This window comes from Elephantulus edwardii, unplaced genomic scaffold (assembly GCF_000299155.1).
Source record: "Elephantulus edwardii isolate Elephantulus edwardi_28Jun2011 unplaced genomic scaffold, EleEdw1.0 scaffold00060, whole genome shotgun sequence".
NCBI classification, from domain to species: Eukaryota; Metazoa; Chordata; class Mammalia; order Macroscelidea; family Macroscelididae; genus Elephantulus; species Elephantulus edwardii.
This window is the reverse complement of record NW_006399810.1, coordinates 17,193,443-17,208,101: the sequence shown is the minus strand read 5'-3', so window position 1 is coordinate 17,208,101 and position 14,659 is coordinate 17,193,443. Positions and strand designations below refer to the sequence as shown.

General features: G+C 41.1%; 1 protein-coding gene and 1 pseudogene across 1 annotated transcript in view; both read right to left on the bottom strand.

Moving 5' to 3' along the window:
- Positions 1–2,227: 2,227 nt before the first annotated feature.
- TTLL3 (tubulin tyrosine ligase-like family, member 3) overlaps positions 2,228–14,659 on the bottom strand; it is a 37,475-nt gene continuing 25,043 nt past the window's right edge. The window contains 4 exon segments of the mRNA XM_006903712.1: positions 2,228–2,332; positions 2,701–2,753; positions 9,079–9,227; positions 9,229–9,320. Coding sequence (XP_006903774.1) covers positions 2,228–2,332; positions 2,701–2,753; positions 9,079–9,227; positions 9,229–9,320 — 399 coding nt within the window.
- On the bottom strand, positions 11,620–14,070 carry LOC102876990 (annotated as a pseudogene).

Genomic DNA, 14,659 nt, shown 5'->3' with positions numbered 1-14,659 from the left:
TGCGCTCCAGTGCAATTTTCAGAGTCTCTTCTGACATCCATTTTGGTCTTTTCTTCCTCTTCTGTCTTCGCAGTGACCGTTTGCACTCTTCCTGGATGATACCCGTGATATCCTCCTACAACTCATCTGGCCTTCGTTCATTAGTGTTCAAAGCCTCAAATCTGTTCCTGAGATGGTTTTGAAATTCAGGTGGGATAGACTCAAAAGTCATATTTTGGTTGCCTTGGATTTGGTTTAATTTTCATCAGCTTTAGCTTGAATTTGCATATGAGTAGTTGGTGGTCTGTTCCACAATCAGCTCCTGGCCTAGTTTGTGAGGTAGATCTTCATAATGCTAGCCTACAATGAGCAGCTTGTCTTCACGCTCTCCAGGACAGACTTGGTCTCTTGGCGGTCCATGGTATGTTCAATACTCGTCTCTATCACCACAACTCAAAGGCGTCAGTTTTTCTGTCATGTTTGGTCATTTTCCAGCTCTCTGATGCGTAACAAATAATTGCAAAGACCATGACCTGGATCTTCTTTGTCTCTAGACTGACATCATTGCTTTTCCACATTCTGGAGATGTTCCTAACAGCAGATTTTCCTAATACAGTTTGTCTTTTGATTTCCTGACTGTTGATGTCAAGACTGTTGATTTTGAAACTGAGCAAGCTTAAACTATTGACAGTTTAAATCTCTTCTCCATCTTTCATGGTATTGCCAGTTGGACCAGTGGTGAGAATCTTTGTTTTCTTGATGTTGAGCTTCAATCCATAAGGCAAACTACAGTCCTTGGCTCTCTGCAGCAAATGTTTCAGGCCCGCCTCAGTTTCAGCAAGTAAGGTTGTGTCATTTGCATAATATAGGTTGTTGTTAAGTCTTCCTCCAATCCTGATGCCACGTTCTTTCTCATAAAGTCCAGTCTCAGATGATCTGCTCTGCATACAGATTGAAAAGGTATGGAGACAAGACACATCCCTGACATACTCCTTTTCTGATTTTTAACCATGCAGTGTTTCCTTGCTCTGACGACGACCTCTTGGTCCAAGGATAGGTTTTCGCATGAGCACAATCAAATGTTCTGGGATTCGCTCTCTCTCTCTCTTCTTTCTCTCTCTATTTCTTTCTTTATTTTTTTATTTTTTTTTTTTGGGGGGGATTCCCATTCTTAAGGTTAGCTACAATTTGTTGTGATCCACGCAGTCAAAATGCCTTTGTAGATCAATGAAACAGATGTTCTTCTGGCACTATCTGCTTTCAGCCAAGATCTACCATTGACATGATGTCCCTAGTGCCATGGCCTCGTCTAAACCCAGCTTGTATTTCTGGTAGTTCTCTTTCAGTGTACTGTTCCAGTCACTGTATTGTGTCATCTTCAGCAGGATCTTTCTTGCGTGTGATCTTAGTGACATGGTTTTATAATTTCCACACTCTGTTGGATCGCATTTTTATGAATGGGAATAAATATGCACCTCTTCCAGTCTGTTGGCCAAATAGTTGTCCTCCAGATTTCTTGGCACAGCCTGGTGAGCACTTCCAGGGCTGCATCTCTTTGTTGAAATATTTCGGTTGGTATTCTCTCAATTCCTGCAGTCTTGTTTTTTGACAATTCCTTCACAATACCAAACTTTTTCATAGGGGGTTGACTTGTTTGTGGTTTCATTTTTAAGTGTCTGGTGACTCCTGAAAGAGAGACAAGCCCATTGTCCTTGGAGAGGAGCTTCCTCCGTTTGTCATGTTGTAAGTGTTCTGTACTCATTAGGTTTTATTCTGTCATGAGTCCTTGCCTCCATTCTATTGCCCTGTGACCTTGAGCAGGTCGTGTATCTTCTCTCAGAGTATTTCCTCATCATGAGGCTTTATCTCCTAGGCCCTCACCAAAGGATCACATAAGGATCCTCACCTGAAGAGTAGCTGAATAGGAAGCTCCTTTTCTGTTACCAATTGAGAATTGTGGGCTCTGTGGTGGGTTGCTGTGGCCTCCAACCATCTAGAGTGATAGTGCCTTGTAGTTCAGGCTCCTACCCTACTGTATCCTCTCACCTTCCAATTGAAATAGAGTCAAACCCAGACAGCTTAACTTGTTCCTTTTAATTTGGCCTTGAGTTCAGGATGGGGCAATGGTAACTGAAATGAGCTTTTCTACCTTTGCATCCTCATGCCTTCCAGTCTCTGCTGACCAATAAAGGGCAGGGATTCTGGGTGGTCTACCTCCTCCTTGAGGCATGTTTTTGCCTTGGATTTGTTAGAGTCTGGCCTTGAACTTGCCTTTGGCTTTGACCTTCTTGTCGGTGATAAGGTGTGCTCCAACAAGGGCCATAAGGCGCTTCCAGGACAGGGGCCATGAAGTCTGTGGAGGGCAAACAGTCTCGGTGTAAAAGGAGGGGAGAGGGAAGAGATGATAAGGAAGCATGTCCAAGAAGGGAGCTGGGAAGGTGGTTCCACAGGAAAAAAGCCCTTCCTTGAGGCTCCAGTCAGCTTGGAGGGTGCCCTCTGACTGTGCCCTCCAGCCCTGACCTCAGTGCTCAGCCTTGCCTGCCAGCCTGAGTTACAGTGGAGGCCCACCCTGCTTGTGCTTTCCAGGGTGCTGGCCTGAGCTCAGGCTTAGGTGAGAGAAGAAGCCAAACGCTGGCCACAGGCAGCATTATAAAGGCCTTTCCTGTGGTCAGACCCACCTGTTTCTGTTGCAAACAGAGGCCCCGCCCCTGTTTGGAATACAGGAGTTGAAGGCAGGTGGGCCTTGGTGTAGAGGCTGGGTATAAAGTAGGGAGCTGAGGGAGCAAGGGAGGCTGTAAGGACAGGGTTTGGGGGTGGGGTGGCAGGCACAAGACAGGCAACTGCTCTGCAAGTGTCCACAGGAGGACAAGGTAGAATAGGGTGGAGGCGAAGGCTTTGAGAAAAACACGGCCTGGAGTTCAACAGACCTGGGTCTGTGTCCCAGCCCCTTCTGTGCTGTGCAACCTTGGACACCTTCCTTAAACCTCCCAATTCCTAGGCTGGGAAAGGGGCATAAAAGCACCTGTCTAAGTTATTGTGAAGACTGGGTTGATCAAACAACCCAGGATAAACTGGTCAGTGCTGTACAAATATTAGTTTCTTCCCAGCCCAGAATACATGGTATTTGATAATGAGTTTATGAAGCTGGTAAAAGAACTTAAAGGTGTTAGGACTAAGGCCATTGAAGAAGATAAAAAAAGAAGAGGTGAAGAAAACATTAGAACAGCATGACAGTAATATGACTCACTACAAAATATGATTCAAGAGCAAGACCTGCAACTTGAAGAATTAAAGCATCAGGTTTACATTAAAAATATCAGAATGAACAGCTGCAGGCAGCAGTCACACAGAAAAGACTCAGATTCAACAACACAAGGATCAATATAATCTTAAAGTACAGCTAGGAAAAGACAGTCTGCATCTAGGCTCATAATAACGGGGCTCAGATGAATGGCATTTAGCCAGAAGAAATTGGTAGGTTACACGAAGATGTCAAAGAATAATCAGGAACTTTGACAAAGTGTGCTGGCTGAAAAGGACTCTTTGATTGAATGTTTGAGATCTTCCAAACATCACCTGACGCAAATGAACAGTCTTCAGCAACAGCTTCAGCTAGAGATCCTGAGAGAGTTAATGAATTGGCAACATCAAACTTAACAATCTGTGGAGATCATAAAACCACAGGCAGAGAAGAAGGAGCTGTTAGAAATAACAGAAGCATCTGTCAAATCAGTTCCTCTAACAGGAGGGAGTGAAACAGTAACCACTGCAAAAACCACTGGTGTAGGAGGTAGATTGTCAGCATTATTGCAGGAGACTAAAGAATTAAAGGACAAAATGCAAGCTCTGTCTGAGGAAGGAACCACTGAGGAAGGAGACCAGCTTGATTCATCTGACAATACCATTGCCATTTTAAAACTTTAAAAAAAAGAGGTGAAAATCACAGATTCCAAAAAAGAACAAGATGAACTCTGTGCTCTTGGCAGATCAAGATCAGAAAAGACTTTCATCACTAAAGAACAAACTCCAGGAATTTGTTCATTCAGTTGATGAGGAGGATGAGCTGGAATCTGGAGACCAAGCTGCTGCTGCTTCTGCTGCTTCTGAAGATGATCTGGAAGGCGAGGGCCATCTCCAGGTTAATCTCTTGAAAGGATAGAGACCTACACTGTGACTTTGAAAGTGGAGTCTTAAAACAATGCTTTGTTCTACCACCTCAGGAAAATGAAGTGGGAACCATTCATTAATAAGATTATCAGTGTATTTTTTTTAAATGATGCCATCATATTGAAGTGCTTACTCTCTATGAAAACATGTATTTTATTTAAATGTATATGAACTCCTCAAAAAATGTAATTGGTCAAGAGCTTTAAACACCAAAAAATATACCATTTTTTTATTTCTTAAATTTTATATTGGCATGCTTACAAAGATTTTATACATTGTGTTTCACACTATCCTTCATTAACACTGTACTTCATACAATCATTTTGATTAGTTATATTTTATAAGATTGATCAACACTGAACTATTCCAAACATTGCCCTGTGTTTCCAGATCCCTGCTGGATATTTCCCATTTCCCTTACCGATCCCTCCCTCCATCCATCAAATTGTGCAACCCTATGATTTACCTATTCCCTGCCCATCCTTGTTCCTCTGCTCCTATCCTCTCCCCTTGGATCCTCATACATGTTTTACTAGTTATCCTTCTATTTCTACAGTAACACTCTCTTAACAGTGTTTGTCCTTATGGGACTGAGTTAGTTCACTCAGCATAATGCGCTCCAGTCCTTCCCAAGTTATATAGTAATTTTCAAAATTATTAACAGTATTTGTCCTTATGGGACTGAGTTAGTTCACTCAGCATAATGCGCTCCAGTCCTTCCCAAGTTATATAGTAATTTTCAAAATTATTGCTCCTAAGTACTGCTTAGTATTCGATTGTGTGAATGTTCCACAATTTCTCAATCCTTTCAGTAATGGTTGGACATTTGGGCTGGTTCCATGTTCTTGCGATGGTGCATAATGCTGCTGTGAACATTGGTGTACAAATCTCTGTTTGTGTCTCAGTCCTAATTTTCTTAGGGTATATTCTAAGCAGAGTAATAGCTGGGTCATAAGAAATTTTTATGTTCATCTTTTTGAGAAAATGCCAAACCGCAGCAGTTTATGAGAGTGTTAATCTCTTCACATCCTCTCCAACATTTATTACTTGCTGTCCTGTTAAGCTTTGTCACTGCTACTGGGGTGAGATAGTTTCTCATTGTAGTTTTGATTTGCATCTCTTATTGCCGTGATTTTGAGCATTTCCTCATGTTGGCCATCTGAATGTCTTCCTCAGTGAAAGGTCTTTCCATGTCTTTTGCCCATTTTTAAATTGTGTTATCAGTCTTTTTCTTCTGGAGGCCTGTAGTATTCCATAAACTTTTGTTTTAACACCCTTGTCTGAGATGGTATTGCCAAATATTTTTTCCCAGTCAGTAGGTTTTCTTTTCACTCTGTTGGTAAAAGTTTTAGATGAACAAAGGGATTTAATCTTTAGAAAGTCCCATTCAGGCGAGCTCTGGTGGCCTAGTGGCAAGAAGCTGCACTGCAATCCCAGAGGTTTGTGGTTCAAATCCACCAGATGCTCTGCTGAAGAAGGACGAACAATAGCCTCCTATACCAGTCAGATCCGATTTGACGGTACACACATAAAAAAAAAAGTCCCATTCATTAATTTTATCCTCTCCTGGTTGTGTATTTCTGGGTAGGTTTGTCAGCCTTTTTTATACCATGGAGTAAGCCTTCTAAGGTTGGTCCCGGTTTGTCCCTATGAACTTTATGATTTGGGGCTTTGCCCCTAGATGTCTGATCCTTTGAGTTGGTTTTTTGTGTATGATGTGAGATGTGGATCCTGTTTCAGCTTTCTGCAGGTAGTAGTCTAATTATGCCAGCACCATTTGTTGAAGAGGTTGTTGTTTCCTCATTTGATAGGTTTGTTTCCTTGTCGAATATCAGTTGACCATAGACAGAAAAGTCCATTTCTGGAGTTTTTATTTTGTTCTGTTGGTCTATGTGCCTATCATTGTACCAGGACCATGCTGTTTTCGTTATTATAGCTGTGTAGTAGTTTTTGAGATCAGGGAGTGTCATGCTTCTCACTTCATTGTTGTTTTCCAGAAGTGTTTTGCTTATTCAAGGTCTCTTTTATTTCTAAATAAACTTGCCAGTTTCTCTTTAAATCTCCTTGAAAAATGAGTTTGGTATCTGGACTGGGATTGCGTTAAACATATAGATTGCTTTTGTTAGGATTATCATTTTCACAATGTTGAGTCTTCCTACCATTAACAGGGAACATTTTACCATTTACATAGGTTTTTTTATTGTTTATCACAGAAGTGTTCTGTAGTTTTCTTTGTATAGGTCTTTTGTGTCTTTAGTTAGAATCTCTCCCAAGTATCTCAGCTTGTAGTTGGCTATTGTAAAGGGCAGCTCTGGAAGACAGGCAAAGTATTATAATGAAATGTGTAAGGAGCTGGAGTCTGAAAATCAAAAGGGCTGAATTCACTTGGCATTTCTTACGCTAAAGGAACTAAAGAACAAATTCAAGCCATGAGTTGCAATGCTTAATGATGCTATAGGCAGAATAGTGAATGATCCAGGAAGCATTAAAAGAAGTTGTAAGGAATATACAGAGTCACTGCACCAAAAAGAATAGGCTGACACATATGATCAAGAGGCAATGGTAATTAAGGAGGAAGTGCGTGCTGCTCTGAAGGCAAAAAAAATAAAGCCCCAGGAACTGATGGAATACCAATTGACATATTGCAACAAAGAGATGCTGCCCTGGACGTGCTCACCAGGTTGTGCCAAGAAATCTAGAAGACAACTACTTAGCTAACTGACTGGAAGGAATCCGTATTTATTCCCATTCCCCCAAAAAGTGACCCAACAGAGTGTGGAAATTATCAAACAATATCATAATATCACATGCTAGCAAAATTATGCTGAAGATTATTCAGAAACTACTGGAACAGTACATTGACAGAAAACTACCAGAAATAACAAGTTGGGTTTAGAAGAGGTTGTGGCACTAGAGACATTATCACTAATGTCAGATGGATCTTGGCAGAAAGCAAAGAGTACCAGAGGAATGCCTGTGTTTCATTGACTATGTAAAGGCATTTGACTATGTGGATCACAACAGATTGTGGCTAATCTTGAGAATGGGAATTCCAGAACACTTGAGCATGCTTATGCAAAACCTATACTTGGACCAGGAAGCAGTACTCAGAACAGAGCTGGGAAACATTGCATGGTTCAAAATTAGGAAAGGAGTGTGTCATGGATGCATCCTGTCTTGATACCTTGTCAATCTACATGCAGAACATATCATTTGGGAATCTAAGCTTTATGAGGAGAAATGTGGCAACAGGATTGAAGGAAGACTCATCAACCACCTATGTTATGGAGATGACACAACCTTGCTTGCTGAAACCAAGGAGAACCTAATGCGTTTGCTGCAGAAGGTAAAGGACTGGAGACTTCAATATGGTTTGAAACACCACATCAAGAAAACAAAGATTCTCACCAGTGGGTCAATTGACAGCATCATGAGAGATGGGGAAGAGATTGAGGTTATTAACAACAGCTTACTCTGCTCCACAGTCTTGGCACAAGCAGTCAGGAAGTCAAAAGATGAATTGCATTGGGAAAGTCTGCTGTCAAGGACCTCTCCAGAGTACCGAGGAGCAATGATGTCAGTCTAGAGACTAAGGTGTGCCTAATCCAGGCTATGGTCTTTGTAATTACTTGCTATGCCTCTGAGAGCTGGACAGTGACTGAGGACGACAGAAGAATTGATGCCTTTGAATTATGGTCCTGGAGAATAATCTTCAACATACCATGGACTGCCAAGAAAACAAATAGGTCTGCCTTGGAGAAGGAAAACAACTTTCTCCTTGGAAGCTAGGATTTTCAAGCTCTGTCTCATATACTTTGGGCTTGTGGCCAGGAGGGATCAGTTCTTGGAGAAGGATATAATTTTCAGAAGTGTGGACGGATGGCACAGGAGAGGAAGACCCTGGATGAAATGTATTGATATAGTAAATGGGGGAATGGGGGGGGGGTTAGGTGTGTTGGAATCAGTGAGACTGGCTAAGGACAGGGCAGGCTTCAGAGCTGCTGTACATATGGTCATTAGTGAGCTGCTGTACATATGGTCATTAGTGACTCTACGGCACATAACAACAGCATTGTAAAGGGCATTGTTTTCTTAGTTTCCTTATCTGTATATTCTTTGTAACTGTAGAAGAATTCCATTGACTTGTATATTGATCTTGTATGCTGCCACTCTACTAAAATGGTCTACTAGCTCTTACAGTTTTTTTTTTTGTTGTTGAGATTTCTGTGTACACGATCATAATCATCTGCATATAGGGACAGTTTCACCATTTCTTTACCAATCTGGATGCTTTTATTTCCTTCTCTTGTTGTACTGCTCTAGCAAGTACTTCCAAGACAATATTGAATAGGAGTAAAAATACACCAGTTTAAAGCATGTGGTGGCAATGCTATTTGCCTTGTGAATTGATTATTTACCTAAATTCTATATTTGCTTATTGTTTTCACTTCAGAATTTGTGACTTCTAAATGCTAACCAATTTGTTTTAATGAGTGTTGACTTTAATGTATATGCTCTTAATTCAGCTATGAAGTTCAGCTATGAAATTCAGCTATGAAGTTCTGAGGTGATGATTTTAAAAAACTGGGATTACATAAAGGCAAATGAACAGGGTGGGGATAATGTCTCCCATCACCTCTCTGTTGGATATGACTCTTAAAATGAGCAGGCTAGGACAGTTTAGGATGAGTGTCTTGACTCACCCAGTGTAGCTGTGTTCTGTACCTCAGTGAAGAAACAGAAGGGTGGTGACACACAATGATGTGGATGTGGAGAGTGTTTCTGAGAACCTTTTGAAACAGTGTATTTTGGCATGTGGCTTTGCTTTTATTTTAAGCTGAACATCGTAAAAAAATTACAGGTTAATGGCTCATACAGCTTGTGGAGATTGGGGTGAACTGTGGCTGTGGCACTTCTATCTTGCCTTTCTACCCCTTTCCAGAGGCAAGGTGATAGCAGTGGAGTCTGGCTTCTCACTATGCCTCAGGCTTCTGGCTCCAGTTTTCCTAGAAGCTGACACGTGAATGAGGGGCCCTGAGCCCTTGCCTTCCCCTGAGCCTTGCTGAGTCAGGAGATGAGGCCATCCGTCGGTGACATAATGTTGCAGGCTTCTTGATGGTGGCACCCTTTACCAGGAGCCGGACACCCACATACTGGGGCACTTTCACAGCAGGCTGTAGGGAGGAAGAAAGAAAAGGTCACTCAGACAGGATCAGGGACAGAGACTGAAGGAATTAACCTTTGAGGCATCTACCCGATTAGGAGTTATTCTGATAAGCAACAGGAAAGATCCTCAGGGGTCTGGAGGCCTGAATCTGTGTCTTGAGGGTCTTGGAGCTGTCAAACAGGGGCTCTGGGGCTGGGAGACCTACCAGTTTCCTACCAGCATCCCTCCACCTCACTGCCATCCCATTACAGGGCTCCACCTCACAAGCCCCTGTTTATGGAGAGCTTCCTAAGGTAAGCCTATCAGATTCTCTAAAGAGAATTTTAATTAAGACACCCAGACAGGTAAAAGCCTTGGACTCTGCTGCCTCAAGCCTCAAATAAATCCAGGCTCTTGGAGAAAAGAAACAAATGGCTTTAAAGAAAGCAAGCTGAGGGAAGAGAAGGAAGTAGCAAACAGAGGAAGGGACTCAAGAGAGGCACTCCCTTACAGGTCTGAGTCCCTAGTAATGTAGGGGCTCCAAGAGTCCCTAGTCTGCTAACAACCCTCTTGAGCTCCTCTGCGGCATTTATTTATTTTTTACACTGGTATGCTTACAAAGTTTGTGTATATTGTGTTTCACACTATTTATTCACATTGTGTTTCATGCATTATGTTTTATAAAATTAATCACCTTTGGAATTTGCCCATCTTTACCCTGTCTTTTAGGTCCCTTCTGGATCCTTCCCATTTCCTTCACTCCCTCCCTTCATCCACCAAATTGTGCAACCTTATGGTTTTGCCTCTACTTAACCTAACCGCTCCATTCCCACTCCTTCCCCACCCCTTAGGTGCCCATACATGTTTTACTAGTTATCCTTCTATTTTTGCAATAATGGTCTTATGCAGTATTTTTTCTTATGAGGCTACATTAGTTAACTCAGCATAATGCTCTCCAGCCTCTCCAAAGTTATGTATTATTTTTCAAAATAGTTCCTCCTGAGTACCGCATAGTATTCCATTGTGTGAATGTACTATACCTTCTCAATCCATTCAGTTGTGGTTGGACATGTGAGCTGTTTCCATGTTCTTGTAATGGTGATTAAAGCTGCTATGAACATTGGTGTACAAGTCTCTGTTTCTCAGTTCTCATTTTCTTGGGGCATATTCCAAGCAGTGGAATAGCTAAGTCATAATGGAATTTCTATGTTCAGCTTTTTGAGGAAACACCAAACCTGCCCTCCAGAGTGGTTTTACCATTTTACCATCCTACCAACAATGTATAAAAGAGTTCCTATCTCTCTACATCCTCTCCAACATTCATTATTTGCTATCCTGTTAAATTTTGCCACTGCTACAGGGCAAACTATTGTTATTTCATAGTGGTTTTTTGCATCTTTCTTATTGCCAGTGAATTTGAGCATTTCTTCATGTTTTTGTTGGCCATCCTGATCTCTTCCTCTGTGAAAAATCTTTCCATGTCTCTTGCCCATTTTATAACTAGGTTTTCAGTCTTTTTCTTCTGTAGGTCCTGTAGGATTCTGTAAAGTTTGGTCTTGAGACCCTTGTCTGAGAGGGTATTGCCAAATGTTTTTTACCATCCAATAGATTTCATTTACCCTGTTGGGAAAAGTTTTTGATGAGCACAGAGATTTTATCTCTTATGAACTTTATAATTTTGGGCTTTACATCCAGGTCTCTGATCTACCTTGATTTTTGTATATGGTGTGGGATGTGAATCCTGTTTCATCTTTCTGCAGGTAGCAGTCCAGTTTTGCCAGTACCATTTGTTGAAGAGGTTGTTGTTTCCTCTTTTGATTGGTTTTATTTTCTTGTCAAATATCAGTTGATTATAGATAGAGAGGTCCGTTTCTGGGTTATTGATTCTGTTCCATTAGTATATGTGCCTGTTATTGTACCAGTACCATGCTATTTTGATTACTACCGCTGTGTAGTAGAGTTTTTGGTTCATTTGGTTGTTTTTTTTAAAAGAAGGAAACTGGTCCCAAGAAATGAACAGGCCTTTACTACATGGCCTGAGAGGGATGCCAGTGATCTGACCACATGTAGAGGGAGTCAAAATGGTGTAGATAGTAGGGTTGGTTTTTTAAAAAAATTTTTTTATTTTTGCTCTCCTTTAAGGGAAGCTGTATCTTTGCACATCATCTCTCCCAGCATCGTATCTTGTATTTTTAGTGAAAATGCTTACAGGCATCAGCTCCAAAATTCTGCCCTCAAGGTAAAGTTATAAAGTTTAAAAAAGAGTTGTTTGTTTTATTTAAAAAAAAAGGTTCAAATTCCAGCAACACTAAAGCTAAAATTTACATTCAATTTCTTATCATCCACAAAGTGTAGTATTTCCTTGGGTTTGCTATTTTGTGCAGATTTATTCTCCTTAAGTGAAATAGAACAGTCTGTGGTATTGTGACATCAGCAACTGCCAGTTCTTGCCCGTCAATGAGTCCCAATTCTTTCAATGTTTTGGAGAGACTTGGCCTTGCTCACTCTTCGATTGAGGTTACTGACTGTAAATAAAGTGTCCTATTTTCCTCCTCTAATGTGGCTGTGATGGCTGGTGACTTCATCTACAGAGAAGCACCAAAACCTCCTGAAGTTTTGCCAATGGAGAAAAGTGAACTTTTTAAAAAATTTTTTATATATTTTTTTTTTACAGAGGTTTTGGATTTCCATTCGTTCATTGCCGCAATTTTCTCCCTGCCCACCCCTCCCCATTTTTTTCTTTTTTAAAAAAAATTATTATTCAGTAGAAATTTACAGAGATTTTGAATTTCCATTCATTCATTGTTGCACTTTTCTCCCCTCACAACCCTCCCCCCTAGTACACTCCCCTCTTGTAAAAGTAAAAGAAAAATTCTTTCATTATTTTACAAACCCTCACCCAGGTCCACTCTACTATGCAGCCTTCGCTCTGGACTCCTGTCATGACAAAAATACCTAATCACATATCCCTTTTAAACAGTTTTCTCCCTCATCTTTTTCAATGCATTATACATTATTGAACCCATCTTTATCAGTCTCTCCCCAACCCCGAGGTCAGTCCTGTTTTACAACAGTGGCACCATGCAGTATTTGTCCTTTTGTGACTGAGATATTTCACTCAGCATAATGTTCTCCAGGGTCACCCATTTTGAATAACATTGCATGAGTTCCTTATTTTTCAATGCAGCATAGTATTCCATTGTGTAAATATACCACAACTTCTCTATCCATTCATTCGTTGATGGGCACTTAGGTTGTTTCCAGCTCCTTGCTATTGTGAACAAAGCCGCAATAAACTTGAGTGTGCATATAACTGCTTGGATGTCAGTAAAACTGAACATTTTGAGGAAGCTGGCTGTAAGCCAGGCAATTTTGCTTTCTCTCTGCTTCAAATGTGTATGTGTTCAGTCCATTGACATCATTGAATACCATGCAATTATTAAGGGGAATGTATGCACTTGTTCAGACATTCCTCTAGGTCATATAGCCCTGGTGTATGAGTTGCTGTACAGCAGTAACTTGTGGTTGCTGTGAGGCTGACCACTATGACACTGATGTGTAAAATGCGTTAATGGTTGGTTACCCAATACGGACAGAGAGTGGGGTGGAGCTCCCCAATTAAAACAAGCTTGGAAGGAGGAGTGGCATCCACTTCCATAATAGCTTGCCTCCAGAAACCCTATGAACCTGGAGAGAGGGTAAAAGTCACCCAAGTGTTGAGGACTCTCCTTCATAGGGTTGCTATGAGTTGCCTGTGACTCGACGGCACTTAACAACAACATGCACTTGTTGCTATTTTAAAAACCCCATTGTCAGACACAGCTGCAGTAACTGCATTTGTGGAAGCTACTGCAGGAATGATTCATTTTATAACCCCTTAAGTGAGTCTGTATGTAATGCCCCTAATATTATATTGTGATGCTCTCTCGAGGGATTTTTTTTTAAAATCCACTGAATATGATCAGGATTATCTCCATCTAAAGGAACCCCCTTCTCCAAAAGGCTGCTCCTTGGGCCACTGCAGCACTACTCAACACAGTGCTCTGGGAGCCTGGGCGTAGACTCAATGGTGCACATGGGAAAATTATCCTGTGGTGGATAAAGCTCCAGGGTACACCCAATACAAGCCATTATTCCAGGCAGAATCACTCTGGCATTTCCTGTAAAGCCTTCAGTACCCTCAACTATCAAAGGGATTACGGAGCTTGGATCTAACATGCCATCTTCATAATTTAGAAGAGATACCAGCATGCCATTTATCCATCTTCTGGCAATGAGAGTCCAGTCCACAAACAGTAGCATGAAATTGTGGACAAAAACTGTCATAAAAATCTTGAATCTTGTAGAAATGTGGAACTACATTGCAGTTAGGGATTCTGTCATTTAGAAATTCTGCTGAAACTTGAGCCTTCGGTCTTCCAACATCTTTGGCTTAATAAAAAATTGTCTATTTAGATTGGAAACATCTATAGTGTCCATGTCTATAACACAAATCTGTCTAAAACTAGACAATGTCAGGTTTTTCAGGAGCTCACATCCTAAGCCACCAGCTCCAATGACTAGAACTTTACATGTTGCTAACAAAAACTGGAAAGATTCAGTGCTGGGTTCAAAATCAGGGTGTGTGAAGGGTCCAGAATGCTTGAGGAATATCTTTCCATGATTCTAGCGACCTTCCCAGTCTCCAGTGTCCCCACACCCACCATCAACAGCCATTTCTCAGTCAGCAGCTCTTCTATTCTTCTCCTTTTCTTCTCTGGCTCCTTGCCATCTGCCATATTGTTTCTGTGGTATGTTTTGGGTCAGAAGTGCTATGTCTCCCACTTAATTTTTGTTTTTCAGAAATGTTTTGCTTATTAGGGGTCTCCTTCCTCTCTAAATAAACTTAACGTTTTCCCTTTTGATTCCTTTGAGTCATTTCTGATTCAACTTTATCTAAGAATTAGATTCACTTTGTTGTTAATATACATTTAATCTAAGAAATACATTTAAGTAATTTACAACTATATTTAAATTTGCTCAGCAAATTATTTGAGATGCTGGACTCTGTGAAGGGGAATGTGGCATCAGGATCAGAAGACTCATCAATCAAAACTGAGAAAAGCGTATGCCAGGGATGTGTCCTATCTCCATACCTTTTCAACCTGTATGCAGAACAGATTATCTGAGAGGCTGAGCTCTATGAGGAGAAGTATGGCATCAGCATTGGTGGAAGATCTATTAACAATCTGTGTTATGCAGATGACACAACCCTGCTTGCTGAAACTGAGGAGGACCTGAAATGCTTGCTGCAGAGGGTCAAGGAGACTGCAGCCTTCAGTATGGGTTGAAGCTCAATGTCAAGAAGACAAAGATTCTCACCATTGG